The 18,899-nt window shown below is 37.8% G+C and overlaps 1 protein-coding gene across 1 annotated transcript in view; it reads right to left on the bottom strand.

The window, feature by feature from the left end:
• The window catches only part of Map3k15 (mitogen-activated protein kinase kinase kinase 15), a 141,041-nt gene that overhangs the window by 47,460 nt on the left and 74,682 nt on the right, over positions 1–18,899 (bottom strand). Inside the window, exon 7 of the mRNA XM_021152935.2 lies at positions 2,270–2,440. Coding sequence (XP_021008594.1) covers positions 2,270–2,440 — 171 coding nt within the window. The remainder of the gene's footprint in view (positions 1–2,269; positions 2,441–18,899) is intronic.

The following is an 18,899-nucleotide window of genomic DNA, read 5'->3' as shown; positions in this document are numbered from 1 at the left end:
AATGGCTATAGTTTGATATTTAAATCTCATTTTAAGTTAAACTCCCAGTTTATATTGAATATTTTTATTTTATAGAAACGGCATCAATCATGAGTTATTTCTCTACTTGTCATTTGTTTGAATCACTTCTTCATGTATGACGATAATGCCTGAATCCCAGACCCTAAATGGCTATCAATGCAAATGTACAGGGGGAGCAATGGGTAGGGAATCTACCACATTAGGATAGGGAATGAGTTAAAAGCAAGGAGTGCCATTTATACAGTTTCATGTTAACTTTTTGCTATATTCTTTACTAGACATAAAATGTTTATTTATTAGCAAGTATGACTTCTACGAAAAGGTAAGGCAATTTAAATTCAATGGAGTGGTAACACAAACCGTTTATACCAAGGATTTACACACTAGGAGTGATTTTCTTTTCATTTATATGACAAGAGAATTTAGTGACTCACTACCTAGTAAAGGGAAAAGTTATTTAGTTGGTTAAAATATGGTCTTAGGGACTTTCAAGGATAACACAAGTACCACCACACAGAGCAGAGGACACCAAGAAGTCACTGATACTCAACGAAACTTCAACCTTTCTCTAACCCTTTCAATGTTCGAAGACCTACAATTTCATATCTTACTGGATTTTCCCATGTTTCTGTCACAATGAAAAGTTATATCAAAGCTAAGCAGGTAAAGATTCATGCCTCTATTTCCAGAACTTGCGGCTGAGGCAAGAGATTTGCAATGATCTCAATATCGACATCACTTTTAAGTAGAACAGGTAGGAGCAAAGAGAGGATGATATGGGATCACAGTCTAAGAGTGTAGTTGAGATGGAGCTCTCTAAGGGCCCTAAGTAGCTATGGGAGTGGGAATCCCAGCAAAGTTTGTGTACATAGAAATTGTATACATAGCATATTTCTCTGCCTTTTTGATTCTGGTAAGCCACCTGACTTATGTTAACCAAATGTGGCAGAAGTGAATTTAAGTGACTTCCTGAATATAAGCTCCAACAGGCCTTGTAGGTCCCACCTTTACTTTCAATATCAGCTGTCAGATATGAATGGGGTCATATTAGATTTTCTAGCCCTGCCAAACCCTCAAGTTGACACCAACTTTAGGAGTGAGTCCTAGAAAAGGAACTGCCTTAAAACCACACAGAATTACAACCCACAAATGGCTACAATATGAAGCTACTAACATTCAGGGATGTTATGTAGTTAGCCACAGAAGGGACACTCCCTAAAATAAAACCATTGCCTAAAAGTGAGAATGCTCCTGTTAAAAATGCATATCAGAGAAACCCTGTCTCAAAAAACCAAAAAAAAAAAAAAAAAGCATAACAGATATCATCAGTCCTTGATCAAAATTATCCAATGATGTCCCTTCCCTAATCTTTAAGACTCATTCATCTTATTCATCTTATTTTTGCTTATTCCTCACCATTACTGAATGTGTCCAATGCGGTTCCTCCCCCAACATCTTTGCCTTTGCTCTTCCCGTTATGAGGAACACTTTCTTCATATTTATCTATCTGTGAAGCCTATTCCTTCACTGCCTTCCTATCTCCACCTGCCTTCACTATCCTATTGAAAACCACAAACTATGGGCTAGAAATATAGCTCAATGAGAGAGCACTTGCCTAGCATGCACAAGCCCTGGGTTTGATCCCTAGAAACACCAAAATAAAACAAAATAAATTAAAAATATAAGACTCTTCTCCTAGACTTCCTTTTACTCTCTTTCCCTGATTACCCACCCCAAGCCTTTACCACCAGTTGATATTCTATAGATTTGATTTGCTTGATGACGTTTCTTACCAGTAAGGCCAGGTCCCCAAAGACAAGGATTCATAGCTACTGTGTCTGTTCAGGCCATCTAAAAGTGAGTAGCCCAAAGCAAGCCTTCAATAAATTAATTAAAGAATAAATAAGCAAATAAATAAATTGACTAAAGACAGGCATACATGAGCAGCTGACTTAGAAAATGAAGCCCAATGGTGGTAGAGAGAATTCTGGAAAGGGCAGCGGGTTCTGAGTATGTGAAGCCTCATTCCCGTCTCAGGAAGGAGGAGATGGACGGGGTAAGCATAAACAGCAGGAACCGCTATTTCTCATGGTTTTCTCTCAGATCCAGGAATCTGAACATTCCTTGATCACATACATATATTGCAATTGTTTTCAGTCAGTCAGCAGACATACACACACTAGGGAAAGACCTGGCTACTCTGCCTACACGGTTCTGTTCTATGGAGCACTGTGTATGTACTATTTACCACTCAATGGCACTGTCTCTGCTTGCATCCTCTTCACATCCTGAATCCAGGAAGATGTCCTTGTATATCCTCCCACACAGGCAAAACATGTCAGGAGCTGGGTGGTCACAGCTTTGCAGAACTTGGAGCATAACCTGAAGAGCCTTTTCACGGTCACCTGTGCTGTTTCTCCTGAAAGATATGTTATGAGATCACAGTCATGTAATTTAACATGCTTATGTATATATATTTGTTCTGCTCAAAGGAAAAATATTTTAAGATTTCTTTTTTCTTTCTTTTTTGGTCTGTAGCCTCAGCCCCATAACCACACAAGATAATTCTAATAATAAATAGTATTTTATTTCTATTCTTGCCATCCTTTTTGGACATGATCTCACTTTGTAGCCCTGGCTGTCCCCTGAACAAGCTGTTCACTCAAACTTGCAGCAATTCTTCTGCCTTTGCCTCTCTGGTGCTGGTACAGTACAGATATGTGCCGCCATGCCAGGCTCTTCTTAGATTTCTCTGTTTCCCATTGGTCTGGGGCTATGAAGATTTTTGTCTATAGCTACAGTTTTCTCCACTTTTTAATACTTTAAACATTTTACATAAAAATGTAAAAGGCAAGCTTAACAATTCTACTTCTAGAATTTATAATGTATAATTTCCCCAACAAATGTTGAAAGAGGTGAGACGATGCCGGGGCCTAGCAAACACAGGAGTGGATGTTCACAGTCAGCTATTGGATGGATCACAGGGCTCCCAATGGAGAAGCTAGAGAAAGTACCCAAGGAGCTAAAAGGATCTGCAACCCTATTGTTGGAACAACATGATGTACTAACCAGAACCCCGGAGCTCTTGTCTCTAGCTGCATATGTATCGAAAGATGGCCTAGTCGGCCATCAATGGAAAGAGAGGCCCATTGGACTTGCAAACTTTATATGCCCCAATATAGGGGAATGCCAGGGCCAAAAGAATGGGAATGGGTGGGTAGGGAAGTGGGGGGCGCTATGGGGGACTTTTGGGATAGCATTGGAAATGTAATTGAGGAAAATATGTAATAAAAATATTAAAAATCAAAAAAAAGAAAAAAATGTTGAAAGAGACATTTTATTTTAATTATTATTTATTTAACTATTATTAATTATTATTTAACTATTATTAATTATTATTTATTTATTAAAATTGCTTTTAATAGTGAACAATTGGGGATGGTTGCAAATGTCTGTTAACAGAATAAATGAACATATAGATATATTGTATAAAACCCAAGCTATGTAATACCATTCATTATGCAGCTCTTAGAATAATAATATAAATAGTAATATAGAATAGTATACATAATGTTTTATGGAAAATGCTAATGGGGGGCTGGAGAGATGGTTAAGAGCACTGACTGCTCTTCCAGAGGTCCTGAGTTCAAATCCCAGCAATCACATGGTGGCTCACAATCATCCGTAATGAGATCTTATGCCCTCTTCTGGTGCTGTCTGAAGACAGCTTAGATATAATAATAAATAAGTCTTTAAAAAAAAAGAAAATGCCAATGGAAAGCATGATCTTGTTCTTTGAAATAAATACTACTAACATATATATTCATGCATATAGACAGATGCCTGGAAGGATACACATTCAACATTTTAGAAAACTCCTGTAAAGTGGTATTTTTTATGCCTTGTTAATAACTGATAATAATAGTGGATCTTTTAAATATTTTTGCCCTAACTGGAATGAAATTCACCATGCAGCCCCAGTCTGGCCTCAACTTCATGGTAATGCTTCTGACTCAGCCTCCCAAATTCTGAGATTACATGTGCCAACTACTACACCAAGCTTTATTTTAGTAAACCAATACAAATTATCCTTAATTTCTTGGTACTTTTATAGCAGGTTTTAATGTTTTCTTTCCTAAAGAATTATACCATTAAAACACACTTCATCATCCAAGAAGACATAATAGTACCTAGTGTTTCTCGACAAGGGAAACCTCTATACAAATAAGTCCTACAGAACATTACTGCATCATTTGAATGACTATTTTCTAAATTTTCCTAAAGACGCAACATGACTAGCTCCATTGCACATGCATGAGATAAATTTATCCTGTGATACAGTGGATTCCATAGGGCATTAGGGTTTAATTCCCATGTTGGAATTCAACCCAGGTTGAGAAGGGACAATCTAGACACTTGGTATCATTCTCGAAGCCTGTAATAATTAAGCCTGTTTTCCACTTTTTTTTTATCCTCTACTTTGGTCTTGTTTTAATGTATTTGGTTTCCTCTCTGTCATACAGTATCTAATTTAGCCAGCCTGCAAAACAGATTGCTTTTTGTATGGCCTATCAGGGCATTCTTTAATTGTTAGAGATAACAAATACTAAACCAACTCAAATTTACTAAAGCATCTAGATAACTTATAACAGCTGTACTGGCCGGTTTTCAGTGTCAACTTGACCCAGGCTGGAGTTATCACAGAGAAAGGAGCATCAGTTGGGGAAGTGCCTCCATGAGATCCAGCTGTGGGGCATTTTCTCAATGAGTGATCAAGGCAGGAGGGCCCCTTGTGGGTGGTGCCATCCCTGGGCTCGTAGTTCTTGGGTTCTATAAGAGAGCAGGCTGAGCAAGCCAGGGGAAACAAGCCAGTAAGGAACATCCCTCCATGGCCTCTGCATCAGCTTCTGCTTCCTGACCTGCTTGAGTTCCAGTCCTGACTTCCTTGGTGATGAACGGCAGCATGGAAGTGTAAGCCAAATAAACCCTTTCCTCCCCAACTTGCTTCTTGGTCATGATGTTTGTGCAGGAATAGAAACCCTGACTAAGACAACATCTATAGTAAGAATAAGGAAAACAGTTCTATACCTGATACTAGCCAACTTTTGAGTCATGCAATGTTCAGGATTTTGCAAAGAATGTACTTAACTCATCTAAATGTTTAATTATTGATGATAATTCGAGTTAGATTTTTTCTGGACTCATACTAAGATTTCCTCTTCAGTTTTTAAATTATTACTATTAACTTTCACTTACCCTTATTAAAACAAAATGTCTTTTTGAATAGACACAAAACAAAACAAAAATCAAGCACCTGAAAAAATTAAAAGCCAAGAGATTTTCAGCTTAAATGACACTTTAAGCCAGGTGCTCAAGAGCTAATCCCTTTAGTGGCTACTAATCAGCTTTCAGTTCTGCTCATCATTTTCAGATCCCAAGGATCCAGCAACAAGCCTTAAAGACAACAACTTCTCGGTTTAGTCAGTCAATCCGTTTCTGATACTATGACCAGTTTACAAGGAAGAGAAAGTAACGACGATAGGGTCTTAACTGTATTAGACATATCTAGGGGTCTTTAAAAGTCTAGGGATCCAGGATGTGCCCTGGATCAATTACATGTGAATCTCCAGAGATGATATTTGGATCCCCATGCCTTTTATCTTGCACATTGTGATCCAGTATGTCAGCACTACTGCTAAGTCTATTGAACAATCAATCCTCAGGCTGATTATTTGATCTACCCATACATTTGACTAATGTGTGCATTTGACCTGTGTGTGCACTTGATAACTGTGACTACTTTTTCATTCATGTGCTGTCCCCCAACCCATCAAGTACATGCCACTGGTTTTTATTTCAAGCCATATCCAAAGTTAGCCCACTCTTCATAACTTCCACACTTACCACCATAGCCCAAGCTGCTGTCATTTCCTACCATCTTCCTTACTTCTCCACAGTCTATTCTTAACACAGAAGTCAACTGATCCTGCAACAATTTAATGTCAGGTAACAAATGGTTCTAATCTAACCTCTCCTGGGTCAAGCTGGGTATGGTGGTGTATGCCTGTAATCCCAGACCTCTGGAGGCTAAAGCAGGAGTACTGTAAATCTGAGGCCTGGGCCACAGTAAGACTTTGTGTCTAATAACAAGACAGCAGCAGCAGCAGCAGCAACAACAACAACAAACTCTTCAGACACTCTTAGAAGTATCATCTTCTAAAGATGGTCTTCAATACTTCCAAGATCTTGTAGCTGGTTATTTCTCCAATCTCATCCCTTCATATCGAACACTCCCTATCACCCATTTTGCTCTAGCTCTGCAAGCCTTCTCATTGTTCCCAGGGCTGGTAAATACATGGCATGGCTCCTGATTACTTTCTGACTTTCCTCCCAATAACGTTCTAATGCCTCAAGTCTTCTCTAATGAGGCCACTCTCCATTCTAGAACACTGTCTTGCAACTGCTGTAAATATAATAGAAGATTTTTAAGGTGCACAAGCATGTACAGAATCATTTCTGTTGTGGGAAGTCAGGATGAGGTCAATTCTAGAACTATCACAATTTCCACATTTGTTTGCCTGGGCTATGCAGGTGACTAAAGGAAAGAACCTTCTTTGATAGTAAAGACAAGGAGCAACGCAGCTTTTCTTTCTTTTTTTTTTTAAGAAAAAAATAGTAGGTGATAGAATAAAATGCAATCTAGAATCATTCTTAAGCAAAACAAAATCACTTATCCTAAAAATTTTCTTGCTTCATCCCCACCTTCTGAATTTAGTCTAGAAAGCCACAAATGAAAGAGATATGCAGAAACCAAAAGCTGCTGTATGTGTTAGTCACAACACTTGGATTCCAGGCCCTGCAAGAAGTGAACCCAAAGATATCAGGAATGGCAGTGCCTGGCCCTTCCTGTACAAATATTGACAAGATAGAAACAGCAGCAGGGGACAGGAGGTTGGGGGTTGGGCTAATCACAACTGAAGTGAATCAAATTAAAAATGCAATTCACTTTCAACCTAGCTATTCTCTAAAACCATAAAAAAGCCATAAATGCTAATCACCAGGCCTAGACAAGGTCTCTAATATTCACAGTAACAAACAAAATAAAACCACACTTCAGACTTAGGTCTTTTAGGTATGTCTGGAGTATAGTAAAATATTGAGATGTGCAGAGAAGCAGAAAAATGCAATCCAATAATTGAGATATAACATAACCAACTGGATTGACCAATGATGTCTTTATTGAAAGTAACAAAAACTTGGGAAGGGTGTGTTACCCACATGCAATTATCCAAGCATTTGGGAGCCTGAGGCAAGAGGAACTGTATGAAGTTCAGGCTAGCCTGAGCTACAGTATAAGAACCTTTTACACACACACAAACTCCAAACAAGAACTTGAAATCAACTATTAAAAAATACATTGCTTCTATGAATATTGTGCATGGTGGGAGAAAAGAAAAGGAAAGCGGGAAGAGAAGGAATAAGGGAAAGGAAGGAGAGAAATGAAAACTCTAAAACCCAAGTCTTAGAACCACAGGAAAAAAAAAATCACTGAATGAGCATATACCAAGTCAGACTCTACCGTAGACCCCTGCCATCAACCCCCTGAAAACAACCCAAAATCCCATTTCCCCTGGATGGTGGGGAAAATGACTAGAAAGGGCAAAAAGAAAAAGATAACTTTGGAGTGTTAAACCATTGTGATTCTTGACAGTGGTAATCTCATAAGTGTAGTTTGCTGACTACACTCATCAAATTATATACTTACAATTTACATTTTATTGCATATAAGCTATGCCCAAATTTGTATTAAGGGCATACAGAAAACAATTGGTATACCTGATAGTGTTTTATTGTGCCAGTGCTGGGGTCTGTTTTCTTTCAGACACTCTCTGTCTTCACTACTCTGCTTCATTCAAGGAGCTAAGTCTCCAGGCTTCTGATAACCATCTATCTGGTAATAGCCATTGAAAGGGCATTTAGGTAGGTTAACTGGAGGATGGGGAGAAGGAAGAGATCAGGCAACTTTGTCTGCCCTTTCCTGGCTTGGGGCACCTCCAGCCACCGATGGTTCTCTTCCATAAACAGCTCCCATCAGACTGCCTCCAGGATTTCACCTCTATTCTAGACCTTTCCAGATAAAGGGTGACAGAAACTTCCTACAGCTGCTAATTTCTAGGGTGCCTCCTGATTTTCTGACTCCCTCTTCAACTCTCATTGCCTGTGCAACCAATTTCCTGTGTTCACTTTTCTCTATTTAATACATAGAGTAGTTGTTTCCTGATTGAGCTCTGACAGATACACACCTGCCACAGGAAAGCAGGTGCCCTCCCCTGGCCAGATGCCTTATATTTACAGATGAGAAGGGAACAATTACAGACAAACTAACCTGTGTTCTCATGCCAACGATGCCCACAGCCAAAGAAACACAAACCAAAATAGGTGTATCCTACTCTACAAATAAGTCCAAGTTATATCACAGGGCAGAAGCATTTCTGCCATACTCCCATCATACAAAGTTTCCTCAGCCTTCAGGGGGATCACAAAGAAATATATGTGATGGCTCTATATAAATGACCAGAAGACTGTGCAATAGAGCTGGACACTTTGCAGACTGGCTCTCCAACTTACACAAAGACATCAGGATCTGAAGCACATTCCTGCCATGATCCTGCCCTGTGACATATTAACAGAGATCTTCACAATGGATCCACTTACATGTCCACCTCCTATCTACCAGGAGGAGTGGCTCATTGCAGTTTATTTCCCTTTCTTCCCAATCACCCAGACTTCATTTCCCAACTTCCCTTGCAAGTAGGTGGGATTTAATTTGGGTGAAGGGACACAAGGAGGAAGGAACAACAAACATCATCCCCTCACTAGGCTCATACTAGCCTCTATACAATGATTGGAAAGTAGAAACAACCAAAATATCCTCCAACAGGTGGAATGATAAATAAAATATGGTCTATGGAATGCTTAAGAAATCAATGGAATGCTTAGCAACAAAAATGAAGTGTGGACACAGTCTACAACACAAATGAATGTTTAAAATATTATGGCACATGACAAAAGCCATACACAAAACAACGAATACTTTATCATTCTATTTATAGGGAATGGCCAGGGCAGGCAAAGCCATAGATAGAGATAAGAAAAAAGGTGAGGGAATTGGGTTGCCAGAATAGATTAATAGTGAATAGGGAGGAAGCCTGGAGGAAACAAGAAAGGGAAGTGACTGCTAATAGATTTATTCAGGACTAATGATGCAAATGCTCTAAAATTAACTGTCATTGTGATTGTGCAAGTTTGACAATATGCTAAAACTCACTGACTTACTTCTATGGGTGAACTGCATGGTATGTATGAGATATTGCAATAAAGCTGAAACAACATACACAGCTCTCCCCTTCACTACATTCTTCATTTTTTAGCACTCGACTTAAAGGAGATCTGACAGTCTATGTAAGGACAGAGCCTTGAGATGGACAGAGACTAGGTTGTCAAGTAATAACCTGAAGAAGGGACTGTCCAACCAGAATACATTCACATTTGGATGTTGCATTTGAGAAGAAAAATTCTTACTTTGCGGGTTGTTTCTTATAGGACTTACCATACCCTATGGTAAGTCCTATAAATTACGAAGGATAAATTCTCTTCTGAGTCTCTAATCAAATCACCCTTTTGGGAAATACCTGGGAACCCTGACTGAAGATTTCCATCACCATTGACCCTGACCTATGTAAGCCTCCCTCCTTCTATATCTCCTGTTTTGGGTCCTAATTCAAGGGATGTTATGTGTGGAAGTTCGGCTCTGAGTACCTGGTCCCCTGTTGGTGGTATTGTTTGGGGAGATTATGGAACTTACAGGAGGTAGAGCTTTTCTGTTAGGAAGTAGGTCACTGGGGGCAGGCTTTGAGTGTTTATGGTCTCATCTCACTATTCTGGCCTACATATGCATCAGGCATTCATATGGTGCACAGAAAAAAAAAACACCCATAGACCTAAAATAAAGTTAAAATTAAAATAATTTTAAAATACTCATTAAAATATAAATAAAATTTAACAACTTTTAGACAGTTTCATATATATATATATATATATATATATATATATATACCTGTATAATACAACTAATTGATTTACATTCAGTCATGTGATCTATCATCAACCCTTTCTTTCCCTCTGAATTTTTAGTTTTCTGCTGTTTTACTAAATAGCACATTGTCAAACTGCCTTCAAATATTTATGTTTAATATACATAGATTAGTCTCAAATAATGGTCAGATGAGCTTATTTCAGAGGGTAGTGGTTAATGGAGAGAACTGTAACTATCCAAAGTGTTTGAGAGTAAGTGATTTTGAATACTGAGCTATAGATGGGATAGCTGTTTCTATTCTTACCCAAGGGAACATCTCAAAAGAGCATGGTTGGAAGAATTTAAGAGCTATAGGATGGGAATGGCGCTGTGAAATGCTGTTCTCTGGACATGACTTGGCTGTTATATACATGAACTCACAGCAGCTCTGGTTACCAGAATAAGACCTACAGAAAATCGAGACATTGGTACTGGGAAGATCATATGCCCCAGTACAGGGAAATGCCAGGGCCAGTAAGTAGGAGTGGGTGGGTTGGGGAGCAGGGCGGGCGGGGGTATAGGGGGCTTTGGGGATAGCATTTGAAATGTAGATGAAGAAAATATCTAATAAAAAATGTAATATAAAAAAAGAAAAATTCAACATGATGTGTGTTGGAGGGTTGGGGGCTCTTGGCAGATGATGGCCTCTGAGGGAAGAGGTGGGTAGGGTTGTCACTGGGAGGTAGCCCATGACCCAAGCACATATGGACAACACAAATTGGATTTGGTGTGCTATTTTAAAAAGAGGACATAAATTTGGGAAGGAGATGTGTTTCTGGTCAGCCTGGGGATGTTTCAGGGAGGAGTAGGGGATAGATATGACCAAATCATATTTAATATATGCATGGAATTCTAAAGAACAAATAAAAATATTACTTAAAGAGGAATTTTTCTCATTTTAGAAGGTCATTTGATAGTTAGCATTGATGTTTCATTTGGATCAATGACAAAGCCAACAATCTCCATCTGTTCATAAGTGAGGAGACAGGGGTAGTTTGCTCATAATACTGACGCTTCTAAGTTGTTCTCAGGAGAAGCTCCAGGTATGTGTACATAGTCCAGAGATGTACCACTAAAAGCTTTCTGGGTACTCATTTATCAGAAAGTCAAACAAAACATTTTTTTGAGATGGGTTTTTTTCCTATGTTGCTCAGGCGGTTTCAAGCTCCTAGGTTCAAAAGATCCACTTGCCTCAGCATTTTTAGTATCTGGGAAAACAGCCGTGAGCCAATTCACTTTTAAAACCACTTTTGAATAGAGAAATATTATATCCTAGCAAAAAAATCTTCACATGAGTAGGGGACAGGTGGGAAGAATTGGAAGGGGAAAAGGGAGATGGAGGTGTGAAAAATTACATAGAAATTATCAAAAATTATGTATAAATATATATAAATATGAAAAAGAGCACAGATAGGCAATTTTTTAGTTTTAATATTATAACTGTAAGTTAAAATTTATCTTAGAAGTGCAAGATATCAGCTATCATTTTAACATTTAATAAATTAGCCATTATTATATACAGAACAGCTAACCTAGATATTGAATGCTAGTATTTATTGTTCTTGTATGTCCTGAAATTCTCACCATGCAAAGGAAAACTATCAGAGATATTTGACCAACATTAATCTATCATTTTACATGTGCTACAGCCTTAAAGATACTTGACATTCTTGATATGACTTAATGATACTAAGACTATTCTTGAAAACAAAATTCATAGCAATTAGTCTGACAAGGATTTACAATGTACATTATCCAGAGGCATCCTAGACAATGACGTTTTTATGCCCTGCTATTTCATGTACCCTAAGTATTATGCAAATGAAGTAATTGTTTAAGAAAAAAATCTTCAATAGAATGTAACATCAATAATCATCCTCACTCATGCAAACATTTCAAATATTCCTGGTTTCTCCTGAAGAGCAGAGTAAGCCACCATAATAAGCTAAAATGAAATGACTCCCATAATTCTGTGAAAAATATAATGTAGGAAGAAGTTTATTTTAAGAAGAAACACTGATAAAAATAGGAGGCACTGATGATGAAAAATCAGCTCCAAGAACAGTAGGGGTAGCAGACAGAGCCCTGTCCTTATCCTACCAGCACTCAGCTCCACAGACTTGATAGAGCCTTAATAGTAACAACTGCTACTGCTACTGCTACTGCTACTGCTACTGCTACTGCTACTGCTACTGCACAGTAGTCTGCAAGCAATGATGGGTGGGATTTGGTAGGTAAGCTGACAGCTTCCTCTCCTTTAGGTAAGACAACTATATGATTTGTCCTAATTAGAATAGAGCCCTAGTTTTCTACTTCTTCACATGCCTTCCATACCTATAACATTTCTGTTTTTCCCTGTCACACAGTCTATCTTATTCTTCTGAAGTATCTTATGATCACCTCCCAAATAAATTGTATGCAGCTGTTTTGTTTCTATTTTTGTATTTTGCTTGTCTGTTTTGTTTTCCCAGAGGCTGCTTCTGGGAGACTGTACACTATACTCTATAGTATATAGAAAAGCTTTTTTTTACCTCTACTTCTCCCTCACCCCTCTCTCAAGAGGGTCTCATGTACTCCAGACTGCCCTTGAGCTTACTATATGGCCAAGGAAGACCCTGAACTTCTGGGCTTACCATACCTGGTTTACATGGTACTGGGGAATCAACCCCAGGGCATTGTTCATAGTAGGAAAATACCAACTGAGCTACAGTCTTTGCCTTAGAAATTCTTATTAAGGAAAACCCCTGCTAAGATTATCAATCTGAAATTACTTCTAAATTAACAAGCAGCAAAAATAATGAAAAGGATGGAGGCTAATCAAGGAAGAGAATGAATAATTTGAGGAAAGTTTAGCATTTAGTAGTAAAATAAATTATAAATATGCCTTTCAGCTAGCCAATGTTTTGACAAAATGTTGTTTAAACAAAACATTCATGAATACAATGTGGTATCTGAAAGCATATGGAGCATGCTGCACTCTCTCCCAATGGTGACAGAACTGAGTTTCTCTCTCTGATTAGGGACTGAGACTGCTGACAGGAGAGAGGGTCCACTATGAAGGCAAGGGCTCAAGAAATCTAGGATCATTTACTAAAATGTGCTGCTTCATGTTACAAAGTCATGGAATTTTTTGAAAGATAAAATTCAAAGAAAGTCTGATACAACTCTTTGTTGTTTTGATTTAAAGAGGACGAATGCATTCAGAAAGGGTTGGTGAGTTGTTTAAAGATAGTGCCAGAGTTAACACTTGGCTCATATGGGTGCTCTGCTTAATCCTCAGTAACACCTTAGTGTCTACAGAACAAACTGTGAATCCCTCCTAAGTATGTAGTCCTCGGTCTCTAGAACCTTCCTCATCAGCCACCTATTTCTGTCATAAATTATCCCTTCATCGGGATGAATTTAACTGATCATTACAGCTGAAGTCCACCATTCTGCTTGTCAACATCAATTACTGAAATACTTGGGTAGTACCAGCTGACCTTGCAATTGTGCACCAAGTACAACCAAAAGGCTGGTTGGTGTCCAACTTATGGCCCATTCTCCTTTTTATAGTTTTATTATAGTTCCTCATTAATTGTGTGTGCATGCATGTATATAAATATGTCACAGCATCTATGTGGAGGTCACTTTGTAGGACTCAATTTTCTTTTACCATTATGTGGGTCCAGGGATTGAACTCGTGTGGTCAGGTTTGTAAAGCAAATACCTTTACATGCTGAGCCATTTCACTGTCCCTCTCCTTTTATTTTTATCTTAATGAGGTTCTAATTCCTGAGAAGTCATATGACTTGCTTACAGGTGCCCAGGTAGACAGCAACAAAGTAGAGATGGAATAAAGTAACCTAACTCCCAGATAAATACATTTTCCACCACACAAATATCTTTCTTGACAGTTCCAATAACACAGGCATAATATTTTCTTATCCATATTGCTTTAGTGACAGCTGTCATATACTAGAAATATTTTATTCACACACACCCAATCACTGGAGTCTTCTGTAAAGTACGTCCTGAAACTATTCTACTGACAGTATTTAGCCTAAAATGGAAACTGCTGCCCTTGGACTCAGAAGGGAGATATATATGGTTGATTTGATGGTCCTTGTGTCCCTTTAGAAATTTTTCCTGAGAAATCTAAAAAACTACGTTCTTGTTTCCTTCTGATCATATGCTGTATTTCAAGGGCAATAGCAAAAAAAATGGATGCATATAAAATCTCTTAAAATGCATTCTGAGACATAAAGAGTCTGAATCTACTGGATATTTGAAAGGATTAAGTGGTGTGGCTTTTTGAAGTAGGTATAGCTTTGTTGAAGGATGTGTGTCACTGGAGGTGAGCTTTGAGGTTTCAAAAGCCCATGCTAAGCCCAGTCTGTCAGTGTCGGTCTATCCGTCTGCCTGCTTCCCCCACACCTCTGTGTGTATGTGTTGTGTAGGGTATCCCCTTCAGGATAAGCCACTGCCCCAGTGCCTGCCTGCATGTCACTATATTCTCTGCTATGACAACAATGGATGGAACACCTGAGACTATAAGCAAACACTTTCTTTTATATTAGTTGCCTTAGTTATGGTGTCTCTTTACAGCAATAGAATGGTGACTAAGACAAATGGTTAATGATTAGTGGTTTATTTTATTATAAAATGTATTGTAAATATTGTCCTAGCCCTTAAAAAATATCTGAATCTGATAGTTGAAGCATCAATGAAGTGACTGACAAGTAATGCTGTATCATTGGAATCTTTTGTATATTGAAGTTCAAAGATGAAAGATTTGTTAAATCAAAGGTAAATATAACATTTTTTATATATATATATATATATATATATATATATATATATATATATATATTTGTGACATGAAAGCAGGAGTATCAGGAGAAGAAAGAGACCAGCAGGGGGGAGGACCAGGTAAAATAATAGAGTAAGCAAATGCAATGTTGTAATCTGAAGAATAATAAATTTGAAAATTCTGTAATTGAACCAATTACTCTGTATGCTAATTTAAAAAAACATTTTAAAAACCAACATTATAAAATGTTATGAGAAAGCCCATTGTTTTATATACTAACCTAAGACCAATTAAAAAACTATAAAAAGAGGGGTTTGGAGGGATGGTTCATCAGTTAAGAACACTGGCTGTTCTTCCAGAGGACCCAGGTTTAATTCCCAGCTCACAACCATCTGTAGCTCTAGTTCCAGTGGATCTAATATCTTCACACAATCATACATGCTTACAAAACACTAATGCACATAGAATTAAAAAAAAACACAAAAAGAAAGATGTGTTAACACAAAGACTGCTACATTTGACTCTAATAAGGCTAAGAAAAAAAAATACCTTACTGCACAAGAGAAAGCAAGAAGGCATTTTCCTCAAAAATATACAAAAGAAAAACATAAAACACAAAAAAAACATACTAAATCTTATTAGAAAGACTTGTGTTAAGTAGAGAAGACAACTGCTCTTCAAAAGTTCTTTACTGGTTTATTTATTCTTTTAGGGCTGTACTTTCTTTGACAAAAAAATGTTAACAACATTGTTTTAGGTTCACCACTAATTATAATATAACACTGCTGGTTGGGATTCTCCTTTGGTAAATAGAAATGCAATTAACATTTATCTAACATATTCTATCTGCTAAATTCTATGCTAAAATTTCCGCTTATGATATTTTTAGAAGCCCCCTTTAATACCCACCATGTAAGTACAGTGCATGGCATTATGGATTGTAAACAGCAGTATGGTTTTGATTTCTCAGATTATTCCAAAGTTAAATGTCTTCTGGGCAAGCTTAAGATCTATGGATCCCTTTTCTTTTTATACTACAAATATTTTTCTTGTCTACTTTAAATTACCATAATTCCTACATGCTAAGCCACTAAGTCATATGACACTTATCATGTTGACACTGCAGTAATTTTGTGTGCCACCAGTTTAACTCTCAATTTGACTTAAGTGTGAATGGGAGAAGAAATGAAGGCAGGACTGAACTTCAGGGAAGTGCCTTCCAGTTGCTATTGGCTGTACAGATACCTTCATATTGTCTATCTCATTTAATGCTCGCTACCTGCATCATCAACCCAGTTTACAGATAAACAAATTGAATTTACCTTGTCAATGTATTGCAACTTAAATGTCAAAGTAGGTACTCTTCCCACATCTTGAAAAGCCTCCCTATACACCAGTGCACTTAACTAGCATAGTGGACCATTTGTCAATGTCTGGAGACATTTTCAATTGTTACATTTAGAAGTTATTCTTGGCATCCAGTAGGTAAATACCAGGGAAAGCTCCAATTACTGAGAATTATTGAGCCCCAATGTCAATCACACCAAGGTTGGGACACAGGTTGTAACTAACTTTGAAATTATCAACCATACTATTCCTTTTTCCTTCCAATCGTTACATTCAAATAAACCCTGTCCTATTCAAAATAGTTGTATTACATGAAAGCAGAGGAGGGACTACTGGATGTGGGAAGATCAACAAAAACAAACTATGAAAATACCAGAATCCACTACTTTGTACAATTATTTTAAAAAATCAGTTATCTTAGAGAGCACGTGCCTGTCCCAACAATACTACCTAATAACAACACAGTGATAAACTTCTTAGGAATTTTCTCCAGAGCTGAAGGTGGCAATTGGTGGCAATCCTGCATTCTGTTAATAGTTTTGGTATTTTTAAAGTGATCAGAAGTTATCACTCAAACTGGTAAAACTGAAAGATCAAACTCCACAGTGATATTACTAGCCATAACTAAGCACCCATTTCATGCTATGACTAATCCAGGTAATTTAGGTTGCGTATCCCTAATGTAAAAATGTTTAAATGTTAAGGGTTATCCTATTTGGACATTTGGATTTCAGATTTCTAAAAAATTATGTGTATGGATGCTTTGGTTGAAAAATATACATATATAATCTGTGCACCATGTACATGCAGTGTTCATGAACAGCATAAGAGGGAGGCATCAGATGCTCTGAGACTAGAATTAGACTATTCTGAATCATGTGGGTTCTGGAAATCAAACACAGGTTCTCTGGAAGAGCAGTCCAGCCAGCCCCAAATTTCAGAGCTTTTGATTAATTATTTTATTTATTTACATTTCTAATGGTGCCTGCTTCCCAGCCCCCCCCTCAGAGTTCTTCACCCCATTCTCCCTCCCCTTTGCCTCTGAGAGAATACCCCCAACACATCCCCCTTCCCTGAGACTCTTTGACTGGTGACTTAGTCTCTGGGAGTTCGCAGGGGTCCGGAATAACTGACACTGTCAGTCTTTCAATGGATTTGCCATTCCTTCAGCTCCTTCAATCCTTCCCCTAACTCTTCCAGGGGTCCCCAAAATTTCAGATTATTTTGATGATGGGTGTTCAACTGGTAATGTCTGCACTTTCTTTTCTTTCTTTCTATCTATCTATCTATCTATCTATCTATCTATCTATCTATCTATCTATCTTTGAGATAGGGTTTCATATATCTCAAGCTGACCTTAAAACTCAGATTTGTCTCTCTGCAAAATCCAGTAAGTTACATTACTTTTCTGTGTTTCTTATAATTTGGCCTTTAGACAGTTCCAGAGGCAGGGACCCAAAACCAAATCAAACAAACACCCCCCTCTCTGGTATCATAGCATGCATGACTCTGAACCAAGGAAACACTGCCGGATGCAGACAATTTCAGTACCATTACTTTGAGGAGAATGGGGTTGCTTATTTGTGTAAATTCAAAGGTGTGTGTTCATGCAATGCACACACATGATTATTTTTTTATTCATAATAAATCATAAAGTTTATTTAAAAATAACTTGTACACACCATTTTACCACTTATTACAGACAAAAGCACATTTGCATATTGATGAGGTGGATATGTTTACATAAATAAATTTTTAGCTAAATTGTTCATACTGAGTTACGTAGAATATCTTCAGCATGTTTTAGATTTTCATTGATTTTATAATTAACACTACTGAGATCCCCACTATGCATAAGCACAAAGTGGCAAAACTGTATTTAAGGACGTTTCAGAAGTCATTGGAAATTCTGTACTAATCCCAAGCCAACATTCATTTAATGATTTTTTTAATGCAGTTCAGAAACTCAGACATTAAAAACATCAAAACTAGACATTCTAAGACTGCCCAACCAAAGATAATTAATTTTAAATATAATGTACTAAGGAATGATGAGAGAAAAACCACTAAAGTGTTTGTTTTCTATAGAAAAGAATGTTCAATGGGCGTGGAAAGCTACAGTGCGAACACTGTAGTTCTTAACATCCCGTTGCCCTCTCTGAGCTGAGCTCTCCAGCGTTCACTCCTGTCACATGGCATGCTGACATATGCAGTGGGAAGACAGCATTTGTACATCCAGCTGTGAAGTTGTGTGACCCCATCAGGGTGGGTGCCGACAGAAGGACATCAGATTCTATCCACTTGGTTTTAATTAATTTTTGGTCATTGCACATTCCGAAATCTCTTAACTGTTGTCAAGTTTTTCATTACCCCAGCATCTATTTTTTAAAAGCTGCATACTAAACCAGGTTTCCCTGAAACCTGTTCTACAGAACAGCAGCTTTTTGAAATGCTCCCTCATGAAAAGTTTGTGGTTTACAGTCAGTTACGTTTGGGAAACATCTACTCATTCATTTGGTGCAGGTTTGCCTTGTTGAAAAAGAACTGCAGAAATTTGAATGTCCCCTCTCTCTTCTGCAGAAACTCCTCTTTTAAGCTCTACGC

This window comes from Mus caroli, chromosome X, assembly GCF_900094665.2.
Source record: "Mus caroli chromosome X, CAROLI_EIJ_v1.1, whole genome shotgun sequence".
NCBI classification, from domain to species: domain Eukaryota; kingdom Metazoa; phylum Chordata; class Mammalia; order Rodentia; family Muridae; genus Mus; species Mus caroli.
Note: the sequence above shows the minus strand (reverse complement) of the source record. Positions and strands in the feature narration are given on the sequence as shown.